The following is a 14,971-nucleotide window of genomic DNA, read 5'->3' on the forward strand; positions in this document are numbered from 1 at the left end:
CAAGGGAAGGGCGTGAGAGTGATGGGTTAGGAGCATAAGGAATCAAAGCTGATGACTGCACCATCATCTCCATCTTCCTCCTTGTCAAATATAATCTCAGTACTTCTGGTCTACCTTTCTAAATTATAGACTTAGAAAGGACTAAGTCTATAATTTATGGCAAACAAAGGGGCAAAGTGCCAGGACTGCTCAAAACCCAGTAACAACTTTCTCTCCATCTTCCATGGTAACAGCCAAGTCTCTCTTCAATGCTAACTCCACATGAAAGCTGACAGTTAATGCACTTTTGATCAGAAGCTGGTGCTGTCCCTACCTAGCTTCTGAAAAAACTCACAATCATAATTATCCCTGATGTTGGCTCTCTCTGATCCCTGGTCTGTCCCCAGTCTTTAATTTATACCACCCCTCATTTCTGGAAATATTCTCTAGGCACAAAAGTCAACCTCCTATAGATTTTAAAGCAAGTTCATGAAAAAGTCCTTCACCAGGCAAAGAAGGTATTATTAGATACAGACCCAAATCAAACTTGACCAGAATATTTCTACAAAATATATGATGTTTAGGGGCAGCCTGGGTGGCTCAGCGGTTTGGCACCTGTCTTCGGTCCAGGGCATGATCCTGGAGACCTGAGATCGAGTCCCACATCAGGCTCCCTGCATGGAGCCTGCTTCTCCCTCTGCCTGTGTCTCTGCCTCTCTCTCTCGGAGTCTCTCATGAATAAATAAATAAAATAAAAAAAATATATATATATATGATGTTTAGTACAATGACTACTTCTCAAAAAAAAAAAAGAAAGAAAAAAATACAATGACTACCTTTTAGTTGACCAGCTATCTTACCTGAGATAGACTGAAACCTCTGGGGATAAAGACTACTTTGTCCCTGTCCTTTACTAAACTCCCATGAAAATTCCTTATTCACTATCACCCAAACAAACTGAATTGGGACTTGATAATAATGCCAATCCATCTCTACCTTTAAAGTTCTAAGAAGCATCCACCATGGCCAGGGCCTACTATAGAGAAAATGTAACAAAGGCATGAGAGCTGAAGGCACTTACTGGCAAAAGACATGATGCCCCCGAAGCCCTCGGTGCTGGTGTTGGAGACGGTGGAGGTGGGAGAGCTCGCTCGAGAGTCTGACTCTGCGTCTGAGTCGCTTGCCAGTTTCAAGCTGTTGGGCCGCAGCATCTTTTGAGCCCTTGAATGCACAGTGGCACCTATGAGCCCCAGGCAGGGGTACCTAGTCTTGGGAATGTGGGCCTTATGCTACACTGCTGCCACTGCTCCCTTCCCACAACTTCTATATGCCTAGATCAAAACACCACCTTGAGATGGCAGGCAACCAGAGCATCCAGACTTCTCCAACTTTCTGATTAACCCTCACCCGGGGTCCACTGTAGTGAGGTCCTTCAGTCACCCATCTCGAAGGAATCCCCAAGCTCTCACCGATTGCCATTGACATGTTGGCTGAATCGGGGAGTGTAACTTTCCCCCTGCTCATCATCCTCCTCCTCAGGGGGAAAGCCATATTGGGGCTCGAAGTATGGATTGTCATAGGTTCGCCGGCGCACTGACCCCTCTCCAATTTCTGTCTGACGCCTGTCCACGTTCGACTTGCCAATGCTGGGAGGCACTGTGGGGGGGGGCTTGGAGACACCTACTGCTGCCTTATCGTCCACCTCCGTTGAGTCGGCAGGTTCCTAAAGGCCACATTAAATAAAACCTGGTTACCCAGTGCCCAGCGACACCTTCCTATTTCTCAGTTTAGCAGGGCCACGCCAGGCCTATTAGGTTCCCATCTCCTATCCTAAGGGAACATGTGAGAAAAGAACTCTGTGACACCTCTGTTCTCTGTCTCTATAAACTATGCAAGACAGATCTTAGCTAAGTCCTGAAAAAGCCTAATGAGTTCCTTCTGGAGTCAAACTGTGTCTCCCAGGCTCTAAGCTAGGAGATCTACAGAAAGGAAGACAGGAAGATTGTGAAGAAAGAGGCAAATTAACAGCTTCAGCCTCATCTCTCTAATAGAGGTATGGCCCATATCCCAACTATCAGGTCTCACTTAGAATGTACCATTCTAAGTCCTCACGTACAGAATTAGCTCCATGGATGACAGTGCTGGGGCTACTGCTGGCAGTGGTGCTGGAGCTGGAGCGCAGTGGCAGGTTTTCCTGAGAGTTCTCACTGTCTGGGCCAGGTTCCTCTGATTCCTTCTGGTTTTGCAGCTCATCAATCTCCACTTCACTGGCATCCCCCAGGGCTGCGTGTGTCAATGGATCCACATCTGCCAACATCCAAGGTACAGACTGTACTGTCCCAGAGCCCCAAACCCTGCCCATTGCCAGCCAATCTCCCCCAAGGACACTTACTGGGAGTATCACCATTGATGTCACATTTCATCATTTCACTGACAAAGTCACCAAGGGAGGAGTAGGAAGAGCTTGAGTCATCATAATCCATACTATCACTGCCACTGCAGAGTGAAGAGCATAAAGATAAAAACAAAAATAAAAACATAATGGAAAGGAGGAGCAGGGAAAAGAATCAGCTATCAGCATTAGGAAAAAATACAAAAGGAAGGGCTCTCATACACATTCATACAGAGGAATATTAGCCATAAAAAGGAATGTAATTTTGCCATCTGCAACACGGATGGAGCCAGAGTATAATACTAAGCAAAATAAATAAAGACAAATACCATACAATCTCACCCATATGCAGAATTTAAAAAATGAAACAACCAAAGGGAAAAAAAAAAAAGATACAAACCAAGAAACCAAGAAAGAAACTCTTAACAATATAGAACAAACTGATGATGACCAGCGAGGAGGTGGGGGGAGGGGTGTGTGTGAAATAGGTGAGGGGATTAAAGAGTACATTTAGCACGGTAAGCACTAATGTGTAGAATTGCTGAATCACTGTATTGTACACTTGAAACTAATATAACGCTGTATGTTAACTTCACTGGAATTAAAATTAGAAGCTTAAAAAAAAAGCCATCTGCATGGCTCGGTTAAGCACCCAACTCTTGATTTCAGCTCAGGTTATGATTTCAGGATCGTGGGATCAAGTCCTACATCTGTTTGTCTCCCTCTCCCTCTGCCTCTCCCTGTGCTCGTGGACATGCTCTCTCTCTCAAATAAATAAATATATCTAAAAAAAATAGAGGTGCACTGTTAACTCAAGGCCAGGGAACAAGATAAAATAAGAAAGTTAACACAAAACAATCAAGCAAAATATAACCAAGGCTTCAAAGACTAACATCTAAGTCCTATGAGACTTTGCCATCATGCTCAATAAGGGACAGTGAGAGCCTCTTTACCTTAAAAAGTGGTTCTACTGCTCACCTGTCATCAGTAGGGTCAGAGTCAGAGTCACGCTCTGGTGGCACACTCAGTGCCTCCGCCAGCTGGGAATTGCTATCATAGACTCGATAATGGATAGGCTGCAGCTGATGAGCATACCACTTTGGCTTGTCACCAATCAGGGCTGGATCAAACATGTCTACCCAAAGAGAAAAAAAGAATGGAGTTACCAACAAGGAGAAAAAAACAAACAAACAAGCAAAACATAAAAGAAAGACAGGAAAAAGTCTAGAGCAAAATAGGAATGGAAGGAGCAGGTCGCAGATGAGAAAAGGAAACAGCAAAGGGAAGAGCCATCAGGGGACAAGGGCAGAAGATGGGGCAGAGCAGAGGGCAGATGGACTCACTGTTGTGAATTCGCTGGAAGGCATAGTTGGTGGGGTTAAGGATCCATTCTCCAAAGTACTCCACAGCCTGTGTCCTGGCCAGTTTCTCAGCAAAAGGAGTCTGCCGGGGACGTGAGGCTAGAAAGGAGCCAGCTTGAAAAGCTACCACAGGCCGCGGGAAGAGACGCAGGGTACGTGTGTGCATCTGAAAGCCCTGCAGCACGTTGGGGGAGTTGAAGAAACGGACCATGGCCACTCTGGGGAAGAAGGGGATGGTGAGATAATCCGAGTCCCACACCTCGCACTGTAAGGATTGCTATGATCACCTCCCCAAGCCATCACTTCACAGGCTTCCAACATCTAAGGGAGAGGGATCTTAAACAATCAACAATCTCTTTCTTTACCCAAGGTCTAAAAGGCCTGGGAGTATGAGGAACTAGTTCTTCTCTTTGCGTTTACTAAGGTGGCAAATATAACTACCAACAGAGCAGAACCCAGTTTAAGAGCTCGTGATTATCTAGTCAACTTGGTCATACCTGGTTGCAACATCCACAGAATCTACATCATTGCCATAGATGAGTGGGTTGAATTCAGTGGAAGGTGTGGACTGCAAGTCGTTAGAAGGCCTACCCAAGAGAAGGGGGATCTCTTGGCCTTCATGGAATTTCTCCAGATTGAGGATGGGCTGGGTGTTGAGACTCATGCTGGCAAGGGCCTGTGGAAAAACAAGAAATCCCCTATGGAACACAGATTCCTGGGCAGCTAGCCAATCTCATCTCCTAGGAAAGAGTGTTTGAAATAAGAATCTAAATACTTTAACCTTTAGAAGATAATCTGAATTATGTAGCCTTCAGTTTAAGCCAACCTGGCTCAAGGCAACTTGATCAAATCTGGAGCCCAGGGCAATAGTTTTCAAATTTATGTTAGCCATGAAATGTTGTTCTTCAGTTAAAATCTATACAAAAAATATAAACAACTGAAACACGTAAAGTTTCTCTGAAGGACATAAAGAACCCAGAACTCCACAGGCTCCGTGTTCCCAGCCTAAATCAGCCACTAAGAGGCTCCATGGGGCAATTTGAAAACCACTGGTCTAGATCAGTAGTGCTTCTTAAATATTAATGAGCCCAGGAGTCACCTGGGAATGTTATTAAAATGCAGATTCTGGTTTAATATATCTGAGGTGATTCTGCACTTTTAACAACTGCAGGCAATAATACTGCTGGTCCATGGACCACACTTTAAGTAGCAGGGGTAAGAATACAGGATTAATGAGCCCAAGGATCTTAACTCCTACAAACATTTAAAGTACAATTCTACATATCAACCTTTCCATCTCATTAATCATACTAAAGCAATCATCAAGAATGAAAACACAGCAAAGGAATGCAGAGAACTTCCTCAACTTGCAATCCTCAAGTCTCTGCAGTAACAAGACACCTTATTACATCAGCAGGGATGAAGCAAGTGAGAGGGAGAGGGATGCTACAGAATGACCCATTTAAACCCAAACAGGTAACTAGAGGTACTGCTGAGCAACTAAGACAATACAGAGATTCCTGAAGACCCTTCAAGTGAGAACAAGGATTCCTAAAAAGAAAAACGGAGGCATCTACTGGGAGTCCCAAATAACATACACAAAAGGGCAAATGCATGGAGTCTTGTCATATTTTACCTTCAGGTACTGTGTTCAGCATGCAGAAGAGGAAGAAAATTGATCAATGAAAAATGTATTTAAAGGATTACTCAAAGAGAGGAATTTTTAAAGAAAGCATTCTACAGGGACCTAAAGATCAATTCAAGAGGGAAATATAAAAGGAACCAGATTATCCAAATGACTAGCTCCTTCCTGATAAGACCGAGAGAACGCTATACGGCCATAAAGAATGGTAGACATGAGGGGTGCCTGTGTGGCTCAGTCAGTTGAGTGTCCTGACTCTCGGTTTCAGCTCAGGTCATGATCTCAGGGTGGTGGAATCAAGCCCCATGTTGGACTCCGCATTCTCCGTCTTCCTCTCCCTTGCACATACTCTCTCTCAAAATAAATCAATCTTAAAAAAAAAATCTAAAAGCCCTTTTTGAGATTCATTCTGACACCCAGAAATGGGACATACTTCTTAGCTAAGAAATTCTATTCCCCTTGGAGTCTGAAAGGATAGCTGTCCTAGAGTGGCTACTGCTCCCTTCCCTTTCTTCATTCTTCACCCACCTGCTTCAAATGCTTTTTCAGCTCCAATGATTCCGGTTCTGGCAGGATTGGTAGCACTTCTGCATTGGTGGGGGCAATCACCTGTACCAGGAAAAAGATAAAAGGCATGATCTTAGACTTAACTGTTCTGGAATTCTTCTTACATAAGGGTAAGTAACAGAAATAGGAAGTTATATACTGAATATTTCACGTATGTGAAAATATATTTTACTTATACATATATATATATATATATACACATACGTATAAGATATGCACACATACATATAGAAAGAAATATACCTCAATGTTGCTGGTGACTATCTCTACATATTAATAGGACTGTGTTTTTTCTTACAGTTTTACAATGAACACACATAAGGGTTCCTGGCGAAGTCTGAATGTATTCACATCACAGACTACTAATACACATTTTAAATCTTCACTGAAAGCCACTTACCAGAAACCATACCCCAGGAAAACCATTAGGTGATCTACACCCTAGGTGTAGTGGTCCTACAACACATGCTGCTCCAGATACAGCTTCATCCTGGCAAAACTAAATCCTCTGAGTCCTAACCAAGGGTCTCATAAGCCAATAATATAAAAGCTAAGCATGTAAAAAAATGATTTCAAGGAGTCACACAAGAGAGATCACCCAACTGAGGACCTTCCTGGAAATAATCTAGGAAAACACACATACACACACACAATCCTGTCCTAGACTCTAATACCTCAGTCAAGAACCTCACCCTATTGCTGTCCAGATCCACCAGCCATACATCATCAGGCATTTTGAAGTCCAGTTTGTAGAGGAAGAAGCTGGCAGGGACCCCGATGATGTACGGAGTTGGAGCTAACAGCAGCTGTGGAAAGAAAAAAGAGAGTAAGAAACAAAAACTAAACCTATTTTGATCACTTAATGAATCATGATTTTTTTTTAGATAAGGAAATGTAGATCTACAATCTCTTTTCCAAAACTCTTGAGGGTAGGTGTGTTTCAGTATTCACAATTTTCTAAATTTTAGAAAGGTAACAATGTATATTCTGCATATTATGTAATACCTGCAATAGTGTAGCCAGTAGCCTATTATTATTAACATTTACTTTTTTAAAAAAATATTTTTCGGGATCCCTGGGTGGCGCAGCGGTTTGGCGCCTGCCTTTGACCCAGGGCGCGATCCTGGAGACCCGGGATGGAGTCCCACGTCGGGCTCCCGGTGCATGGAGCCTGCTTCTCCCTCTACCTGTGTCTCTGCCTCTCTCTCTCTCTCTCTCTCTCTGTGTGTGTGACTATCATAAATAAATTTTAAAAAATTTAAAAAAAAATTTTTTTTTTCATTTATTGATTAGAGAGGCAGGGGGATCCCTGGGTGGCTCAGCAGTTTAGCGCCTGCCTTCGGCCCAGGGTGTAATCCTGGAGTCCTGGGATTGAGTCCCACGTCAGGCTCCCTGCATGGAGCCTGCTTCTCCCTTTGCCTGTGTCTCTGCTTCTCTCTCTTTCTGTGTCTCTTATGAATAAATAAATAAAATCTTAAAGAGAGAGAGAGAGAGAGAAGCAGCAGCGGGGAGGGTCAGAGGAAGAGGGAGAAGCAGATTCTTCGCTGAGCAGGGAGCCTGATGCAGGTCTCATCCCAGGACTCTGGGATCATGATCTGAGCTGAAGGCAGATGCTTAACCAACTGAGCCACCCAGGTGCCCCAACATTTCTTTCGGTAAGTAAAAACCATAAAAGCATAGGTTTTGCCATTAAATCAGTACATGAGGTCATGTTCTGCCGACAGGTAAGTTAAAATAAGGGATTGAAGATGAGTACTGATTTACAACTTCTTGGTATTGTTTGTTCTTCCTCAGAGCTGGACAGAGTTGGAAGATAGAGGTGACAACGCCTGAAACTCACCTGTTCTGCCGATGCCATGCAGGTGGGCAGCAGTGGGATTACAGGAAACATATACTCCAGTGGGTAGATCATTGCCACAAACGCCATCACAGACATGGAGAGGGCATTGTAGTCTCGGGACTGTAGCACCACCTGCCACAAGCCATAGAAGGATCATTCAGCAGTATAAATAAGGTTTATGAGAAAATAGTTTCCAATGCTATAATTTCCTTTTCTTTTCTTTTCTTTTTTTTCTTTCTTTCTTTCTCTCTCTTTCTCTCTTTCTTTCTTTTTCCAATGCTATATAATTTCATTTCCATTTCACCATGCCTAGGGCTCCACGAGCACAGTTTCCACAATTATCTCTGCCCCATGCCTTACCTTCCTGGTCCTTGGTCCCCCAGTTCCAGGACCACTCATTGGAACAGAACTACTGATATTTCCAAAGCATTAAGTAAGTCTGGTTAAGGATAATTCGACTGAGTGGACAACCCTCTGAATACATTCCATTGATTGTACCTTAATTCAACCCACACCAACGGAGTACCTGGTGTATGTTACCTCCTAGAGACAAACATATGAAAAAGACATAGTCCCTGTCCTTAAAGGTCTAGAGAGCTGGCTCTCTCACCTTGTGCTCTAACAGGATGCAGGTTAGCACCTGGAGACAGGCATCCACACCCAGAAGTTCCAAGGGAAGGTGCAGTGGGAAATCCACTAGGGTGAATCGAGAAGGGTCTGGAAGAGCAAAGGTCAGAGCTTGTTGGAGCTCCTGGGGTAGGACCTCAATGTCCACTCGCTTCTGCCCAGAGACAGGCACTGGGGAGCGTAGCAATCGATAGATCCAGGCCTCGATCTCTCGAAGGTCATGAAGAAGGGCACTTGACTTCTCCTCCACTAGCAATGATCCAGTAAAGATGCGCCACATAGTGTCCCTGAGGAGCACACAGCAGGAAACAGACACGTAAGCACCAGGAGCTGACACCCCGCTGCAACACAGTGTAACCTTACAGTAAAAATGATGACAACTGGAAATGCCCACTCTCTGGGCTTGGCTAGGATCAGAGGGTATGTACAAGAGTGAGAACCACTGTTAAAATGTATACATAGCAGTACTTATTGTCCTGCCTGCATAAGACATCGAGCTCCAAACAGTCCTGTGTTAGGAAGTCTAATTCCCCAGTATTTCCCTTAGGAAGCACTAATATACTGTGTTTAAATAGGTATATGGGGCAGCCCGGGCAGCTCAGCGGTTTAGCGCCTGCCTTTGGCCCAGGGCAGATCCTGGAGTCCCGGGATCAAGTCCCACATCGGGCTCCCTGCATGGAGCCTCCTTCTCCCTCTGCCTCTGTCTCTGCCTCTCTTTCTCTCTCTCTCTCTCTGTGTCTCATGAATAAATAAAATCTTAAATAAATAAATAAATAAAAGGTATATGAAGGACCTCGGGTTATTTTTTTAATGATTGATTTTTTTTTTTAAAACAAAAGTTTATTCTTAAACATACATCAAGATCTAAGACAACACTTCATTCTAGCTAGATGAAGGACCTCGGGCTTTAGAAGAAATTTCCTGCCCTTCACAGACCAATTAATACCTCATCATTCACTGCTTCCCTCTCTTCTAAGTGTCAGTGGCAAACCATACCTTTGTATACCTCGAGGGATGCCTAGTTTCTTGCCCAGCAGCCGCTCACTGCAGCAATCCACCAGACGTTTGAGGGTGTACAGACATTCTCGGAAGGTGGAGAAGAAGGGATAGTGGCTGAGCACGCACAAGGATGTCAGAGTACTATTGCGGGAGCGGCTTCCCGTCTTGGCCCGGGGTTTGCCCCGAGGAGACTGAGTCACATTAGGGGGGGCAGAGTCAGCACTGGGAGGCTGCAGGGACAAGCCACTCTCTGAGCTCTCAGTGCCAATCTCTTCTGGGGCACAAGTAGCACGGGGTCCTTCCTTCCCACGGGACCCTGCCCCCCCATCCCCCTTGTCCTTAGGCATACGCTTCTGGAAGGAGCGGTAGAAGTTAACACAGATGCCATAACGAGTGACTCCAGTGTCCTTGTCAGTGAGGGTGAAGACAAAAGAAGTATCATCCCGCAGGCTCATGCGCCGCTGCCGCACACTCAGACAGCCCTCTGGTTGGCAGAAGAACACTACATCTGGGGGCAGGGGAAACTCAGCGTGGTCCTCCAGTGGATAGCGCCGTAATAATTCAGGAGTCTGGGCCACACTATCACTGCTTGGGTGCCTGAAGAACATAAAGAGAAATTCAGCAGCCTGAAGGGATAGGATGCCGTTCCAAATTTTAACCACAGTCCAGAAATAGAGCTTAAAATACTATTTTGAATAAAGTAACCTAACTGCAGGACCTTGGAAAATATGGGTGCTGCTTGCCACATTTAGCTGGTAGGCTAAATGAGGTCTGTGCTGTCGTGAAGATACCTATCTTGAAATGCAAGGGAAATTACAACAATGGAATTATTACTAACACTTTAAGATGATTAGCACTTTTAAAGGTATATCAGCTAATGAATTACCAACAGAGCATATGCAGGTAGAGAAAGAGCACAGCATACTTTTTTTTAAAATTAAGGAAACTGAGGTATACAGAGTACATTTGCCCAAGAACACAAAGATGCTATATAAGACCAATTTCAAAAAAAAAAAAAAGACCAATTTCATTCTGTCTCTGTTCCTCTGGCCAATACTCTCAATCCACCTGACTGCTGTTTTCACTACTAGCACCAATGTTCCCATCAAGGAAAAATAACAGGGGACAAATGAGTTATGCAAAACAATGTGGGTATCGGGAAGAGAAATAATCACACATGTTGTGGTCATCCCAAATGACAAGATAAAAATCAGTCTCTTCTTGGTTACCTGGCCCCTACGATCACGAGATAGTCAAGTAACCGAGGACAGAACTTCTTCTTCTGCACCATGGCTCCAATTCATCAGTTCATCTCAGAGAAACTTCAAGGCACCACACAAGGAGTCACTGTTCCCAGGAGGAATTCTGATGTTATCTAAAAATTCAAGTCCAATAGGAAAAAAAGTACTGATAAAATCCACCGCTGTGCCTAAGGGATGCATCCCTCTCAGCTTCATTCCAGCCAGGGTCATAGGTCAGAAGGTCTCTTCCATTTTAGTGCTAAAGATGGGAGAACATGACACTTTTCCTAGCCTAGCACTTGGTCTAAGCTTATGAACTCACAGAGTCAAATATCAAGAATTAGAACAAATAATGGCTCACCTCCCCATCCCTACAAAGCAGCCCACTTCCAGCCTCACTCCTGGTGCTTTCTGAATAACACACCCAGTTAGTCTAATCTGGACTCGGTCATTATGATAACAAAAACGAAGTCACTTTTAGGATAGCTCCAGAGTGGATCAGGATCAAATCAGACTCTAATCAGCACTAATCTGTACTCCTACCTCTACATGAAAACCTAATTACTTTCTGTTCCAACATTCTGCATTCAGCTTCATGTGAAACTACCATAAAAACTGTATGCTCTGTGCATTCAGATGATAACAACAGCAGGCTACTCTACCCTGAGCACTCTCAGATGAAGAATATCTATGCCCCAACTGCTTCTTCTAAACCATTTTTCTTCCCTCTTCAAGCAAGAAAGGGGCCCACTGGCTAGCGCTACTAGCTCTGCCCTTGGTGCTGAATCATAGTCTTTCTCCTCTATTCTAGCCCTACAGTTGGAATCAGTAATACAGTACACAGAAATGAGACTTGATCCTTCTACGTCTCGTACAAATTAAGAATTAGATGCATAAATAACAGAATTTCTGCAAGGGCAGGGAGAGGCACTGACAGGAATTTCTGAACCACAGTCCAAAAATTAGGAAAAGCTTACATGGTCTTAATTATAATTTATGACCTGTTGGGTCTCCATACACTTCTCTAAATAAAATGTTTCACTCCACTACAAGGCTATCTTCAGTGCATAAGGATTCTACCTCTGTGCTCCACACACGGCCACACTAAGACCTCCTTCGCTATACTACCACGAATATTACCATAACCCTACATACACAAACACACACACGCCACTCCCTTCTCGGCTGCTGCGTGTACTCCCATACCCAGACATGCACAATCCCTGTATGCTTAAGGTCCTATTTGATTTAGATAATGAGAAGTTCTATCTTTTTTCTTCCCTACTTAATAATAAATAGACTGCTCTGCAATACTCTCAAATCCTCAAAATACTGCTCCCTCCCTTCTCTTGCTCCCAATAGAGGACCTGCAGGTAATAGGATTCGGTATTGTCTCCATAGCGACTCTGGCTCCCAGAACTATTTATAGCATAGGCACAGCCCCTCCCCTGCTTGGTGACCGCACAGTGCTAGCAGCTGCTACTCCAGAGTCGGCCAGGGCCCATAACGATTCATTCTCCTTGAATCTAGAGACACCTCTTCCACTGACAGCGCCTGCTAACTATGAGGCTATCTTCTCTCCAAACGATTTTTAGTTTGTACTTTGTTCTAGTTCTGAATTTTGAGAGAGAAAATATCTTCTTTCCATGCAACCAATAACCAAGTTTCTATGCATGCCATATACTCATTTCTAGGTATCACCACCATCCAAAAAGTCCTTTGGTTCTCTGCAGTGCCACGGAGTCATGAGCAAACTGCAGAAGGTGGGCACTGTTATAAAGTTGATCTCTGCTCCTCCCAAGCAGAGTAAGAAGGGGAGGGAAATAGAGAAATCAAACGGGACATGGGTAAAAAGCATAATTCTTCCTATAATTATATGGAAAATGCTTAGGGTGAGAGCCAATGTATCCTAAAGTAAAACTGAATTTACAAGGCCACAGCTCAAGGCTAAGCCTTGAAATCTATGTTTACACTGAAAATCAAGAGCCCTTTCCGGCCAAAATCTCAAAGATCACAGCTAAAGCATCTTCTACTAACATCTTAGGGCATCAGGCCTCTAGCCTTGGTGGGAGAACGGCCCTGCCACTGAGAATCAGTTGATAAAACTCAAGTCATTATCATGCTCTACCATGTTCATCTCCCTCTAGAATCACAAGGCCCCTGAGATCTTGTGACTATTTCAGCACTAGTGATAGAAAAGAATTTTAGCCACACTTCATCTCTCATCAACAGTTACTGCCTCTGGTTATTCAGATTGCAGAGATAACCAAGGCTTTTCTCCCCATTCTCTCCCTTTTTCATAAAGACTCTGATATCACCTATAACTCACATCCTGTTTTCGTATCAACCCAGCCTCAGACTCTGCCTTTTGCCTCAACCATGTTTTTACTAATGGGGGTGGGGGGGTCCCTGGTTCTCAGCTCCTATATTCCAAAGGCGTCACGCTGAAAACGCATACCTATCTGCTGAAGTCCTACTTCACCATCCAGACGCTGATTTAGAATCCATAGCTCTTTTAAGTTCTCTGAATTTTCAGCCTACGAATGGCCACGATAATCAACGCTTTGGACTAGTCCCTCGTGTGGGGCAGGATGTCATAGTAAAACCACAGGAACCGGAGAGCGATATGACATCTTTGCTGACGTGAGCACAACAGGAGGCTCTCGCCTCTCCTACCCAGGCAGTGACCTTGCAAGCGCATCAGCACAGACTAGTCAGCATTGGGGGAGAAAGAGAGCAATAAGGCAGGCAGGCAATAGGCAGGGTTGGAGAAGGGCGGGGGGGGGGGGGGACAGGAAGAGGTGGAACTGAAAGATGCACGAGGATGAGGAGGCAAGCAGCTGCAGGAAAGATTAAACAGTGTCTCGACTCCAGTTTTGAAACACCAAAAAAAAAATTTTTTTTTCTTTTTCGAAAAGACCAAACATGGTCTCCGAATCGTGATCAAATATAGGGTGTGCGTGCACACGAGCGCGCGCCAGGTGCTTATCCCGGCTCGGTCCTCCGCAAGACAGCCCCGCCCGCCCCCTCACCTGCTGGACAGTTCGCCCCGCCCCCGCCCCGAACCCGCGCCCCGGCCACCCCGGCAGGAATCGAGGCCCGCCGCGGCGAGCAGAGCAGAGCCCGGGGCGCCGGCGCGCACCCCCTCGGCAGCCCCGAGCGCCCTCAGTCCTAGCCCCGCCCCCTCCCTCCGCGACCCCCGCCCCCCCAACTCCTTGAGGGCCTCCTCAGAAGTGGCTTCCCCTGGTGCCCGTTTCCCCCGGAGAGCCCCGTCCCCAGACCGTTCCAGGGCCCGGACCTTCCTACCTCCCGAGCCGTGGGGCGCCGGCCAGGCCCAGCCACACGGCCCCGGCAGCAGAGCGTCGGAAGCTCGCCGGCGCCAGCCCCAGCCCGCTCGGAGCGCGCGCGCCAGTTCCGCGTCTGCACCGGGGGGGCGCGTACCACTCGGAGCCCGTGAGGGAGGGGGGAGGCTGAGGGGGCCGGGGGCCGTACCACGCACCACGGGGGGACGGGGCTGCACCAAGCCGTCCGCTGAAGGGTGGAGCCAATCTCGGGAGAAAGGCGGCTACGCACACACCTATCCGTGGGGGAGTGGGAAGGCGACGGGGAGCGCTGGGCCGGCCCAGCGCCAAGCGTGCCACGGGGAGGACCCAAAGGGATACCTTTTGTGTAGGTTGCACAAAGGGATTTTAATTTGACGTGGTGAGAGAGCCCCTTTCGACGAACCGTGGACTAACGTGGAAGCGGCTTCTCAACATAAAACTGCTCCTGAGACTTTCTGAGCGTCACCCACACCTCAACCCCCCCCACTCCCCCCCCCCCCCCCCCCGCTAGCGGCTTGGAAGTGCCCGGCAGCCTGGGCTGCAAAGCCTGCGGGCCCGGAGGTGGAGCCTACCAACTCACGGACGGCGGGGGGGTGGGAGCCGAGGCCGGAAGGCGTGGCCGCCGGCTCACCTACACGGGAGCGCGCAGAGCGCAGGGGGCGTGAACGGTGCCGCGGTACCCGCTGGGAAATGGAGTCCAGTCCCTCTGACAGCCCCAACCCTCCCCTGGCCTCAAGGCACTTTCCTTCGCGGTCCTCAGGGCCTGGGGCCCTACAGGACTGACTGTTGGCCCTCCCTTTTTTTTTTTTTTTTTTTTTTAAGGTACCAACGGAAAACCCGAGGCATTACGAGAGCGCGCACGAAAACAGGTGCATGCATGGCTGGGGTGTTTGTGCTGAAAATTCACCCCCCTTCCCCCCTGAGAAAGAGAACCCTATCCCACCTGGATCATTAAAGGGGAAGGGGGCATCTAAACCGCAGTAGGGCGGGCTTAGTTGAA

At 46.4% G+C, this 14,971-nt stretch overlaps 1 protein-coding gene across 50 annotated transcripts in view; it reads right to left on the bottom strand.

Moving 5' to 3' along the window:
- Window positions 1-14,114, bottom strand: part of MADD (MAP kinase activating death domain) — a 41,354-nt gene extending 27,240 nt beyond the window's left edge. For 26 of the 50 annotated variants that reach the window (XM_035701114.2, XM_025452102.3, XM_025452105.3 and 23 more), the window contains exons 1-14: window positions 13,955-14,114; window positions 10,637-10,782; window positions 9,405-10,004; window positions 8,392-8,695; window positions 7,782-7,913; window positions 6,634-6,747; window positions 5,903-5,983; window positions 4,230-4,408; window positions 3,715-3,950; window positions 3,350-3,506; window positions 2,372-2,475; window positions 2,096-2,286; window positions 1,449-1,702; window positions 1,061-1,200 (exon numbers count right to left, since the gene is read on the bottom strand). In XM_035701114.2, the coding sequence (XP_035557007.1) occupies window positions 1,061-1,200; window positions 1,449-1,702; window positions 2,096-2,286; window positions 2,372-2,475; window positions 3,350-3,506; window positions 3,715-3,950; window positions 4,230-4,408; window positions 5,903-5,983; window positions 6,634-6,747; window positions 7,782-7,913; window positions 8,392-8,695; window positions 9,405-10,004; window positions 10,637-10,698 (2,554 nt within the window). In that variant the 5' untranslated portion in view covers window positions 10,699-10,782; window positions 13,955-14,114. The remainder of the gene's footprint in view (window positions 1-1,060; window positions 1,201-1,448; window positions 1,703-2,095; window positions 2,287-2,371; window positions 2,476-3,349; window positions 3,507-3,714; window positions 3,951-4,229; window positions 4,409-5,902; window positions 5,984-6,633; window positions 6,748-7,781; window positions 7,914-8,391; window positions 8,696-9,404; window positions 10,005-10,636; window positions 10,783-13,954) is intronic. The other 24 variants (XM_025452112.3, XM_025452111.3, XM_025452110.3 and 21 more) reach the window with 2 other exon arrangements.
- Between the last annotated feature and the right edge of the window lie 857 nt (window positions 14,115-14,971).

Source organism: Canis lupus, chromosome 18, assembly GCF_003254725.2.
Source record: "Canis lupus dingo isolate Sandy chromosome 18, ASM325472v2, whole genome shotgun sequence".
In the NCBI taxonomy this organism is placed as follows: domain Eukaryota; kingdom Metazoa; phylum Chordata; class Mammalia; order Carnivora; family Canidae; genus Canis; species Canis lupus.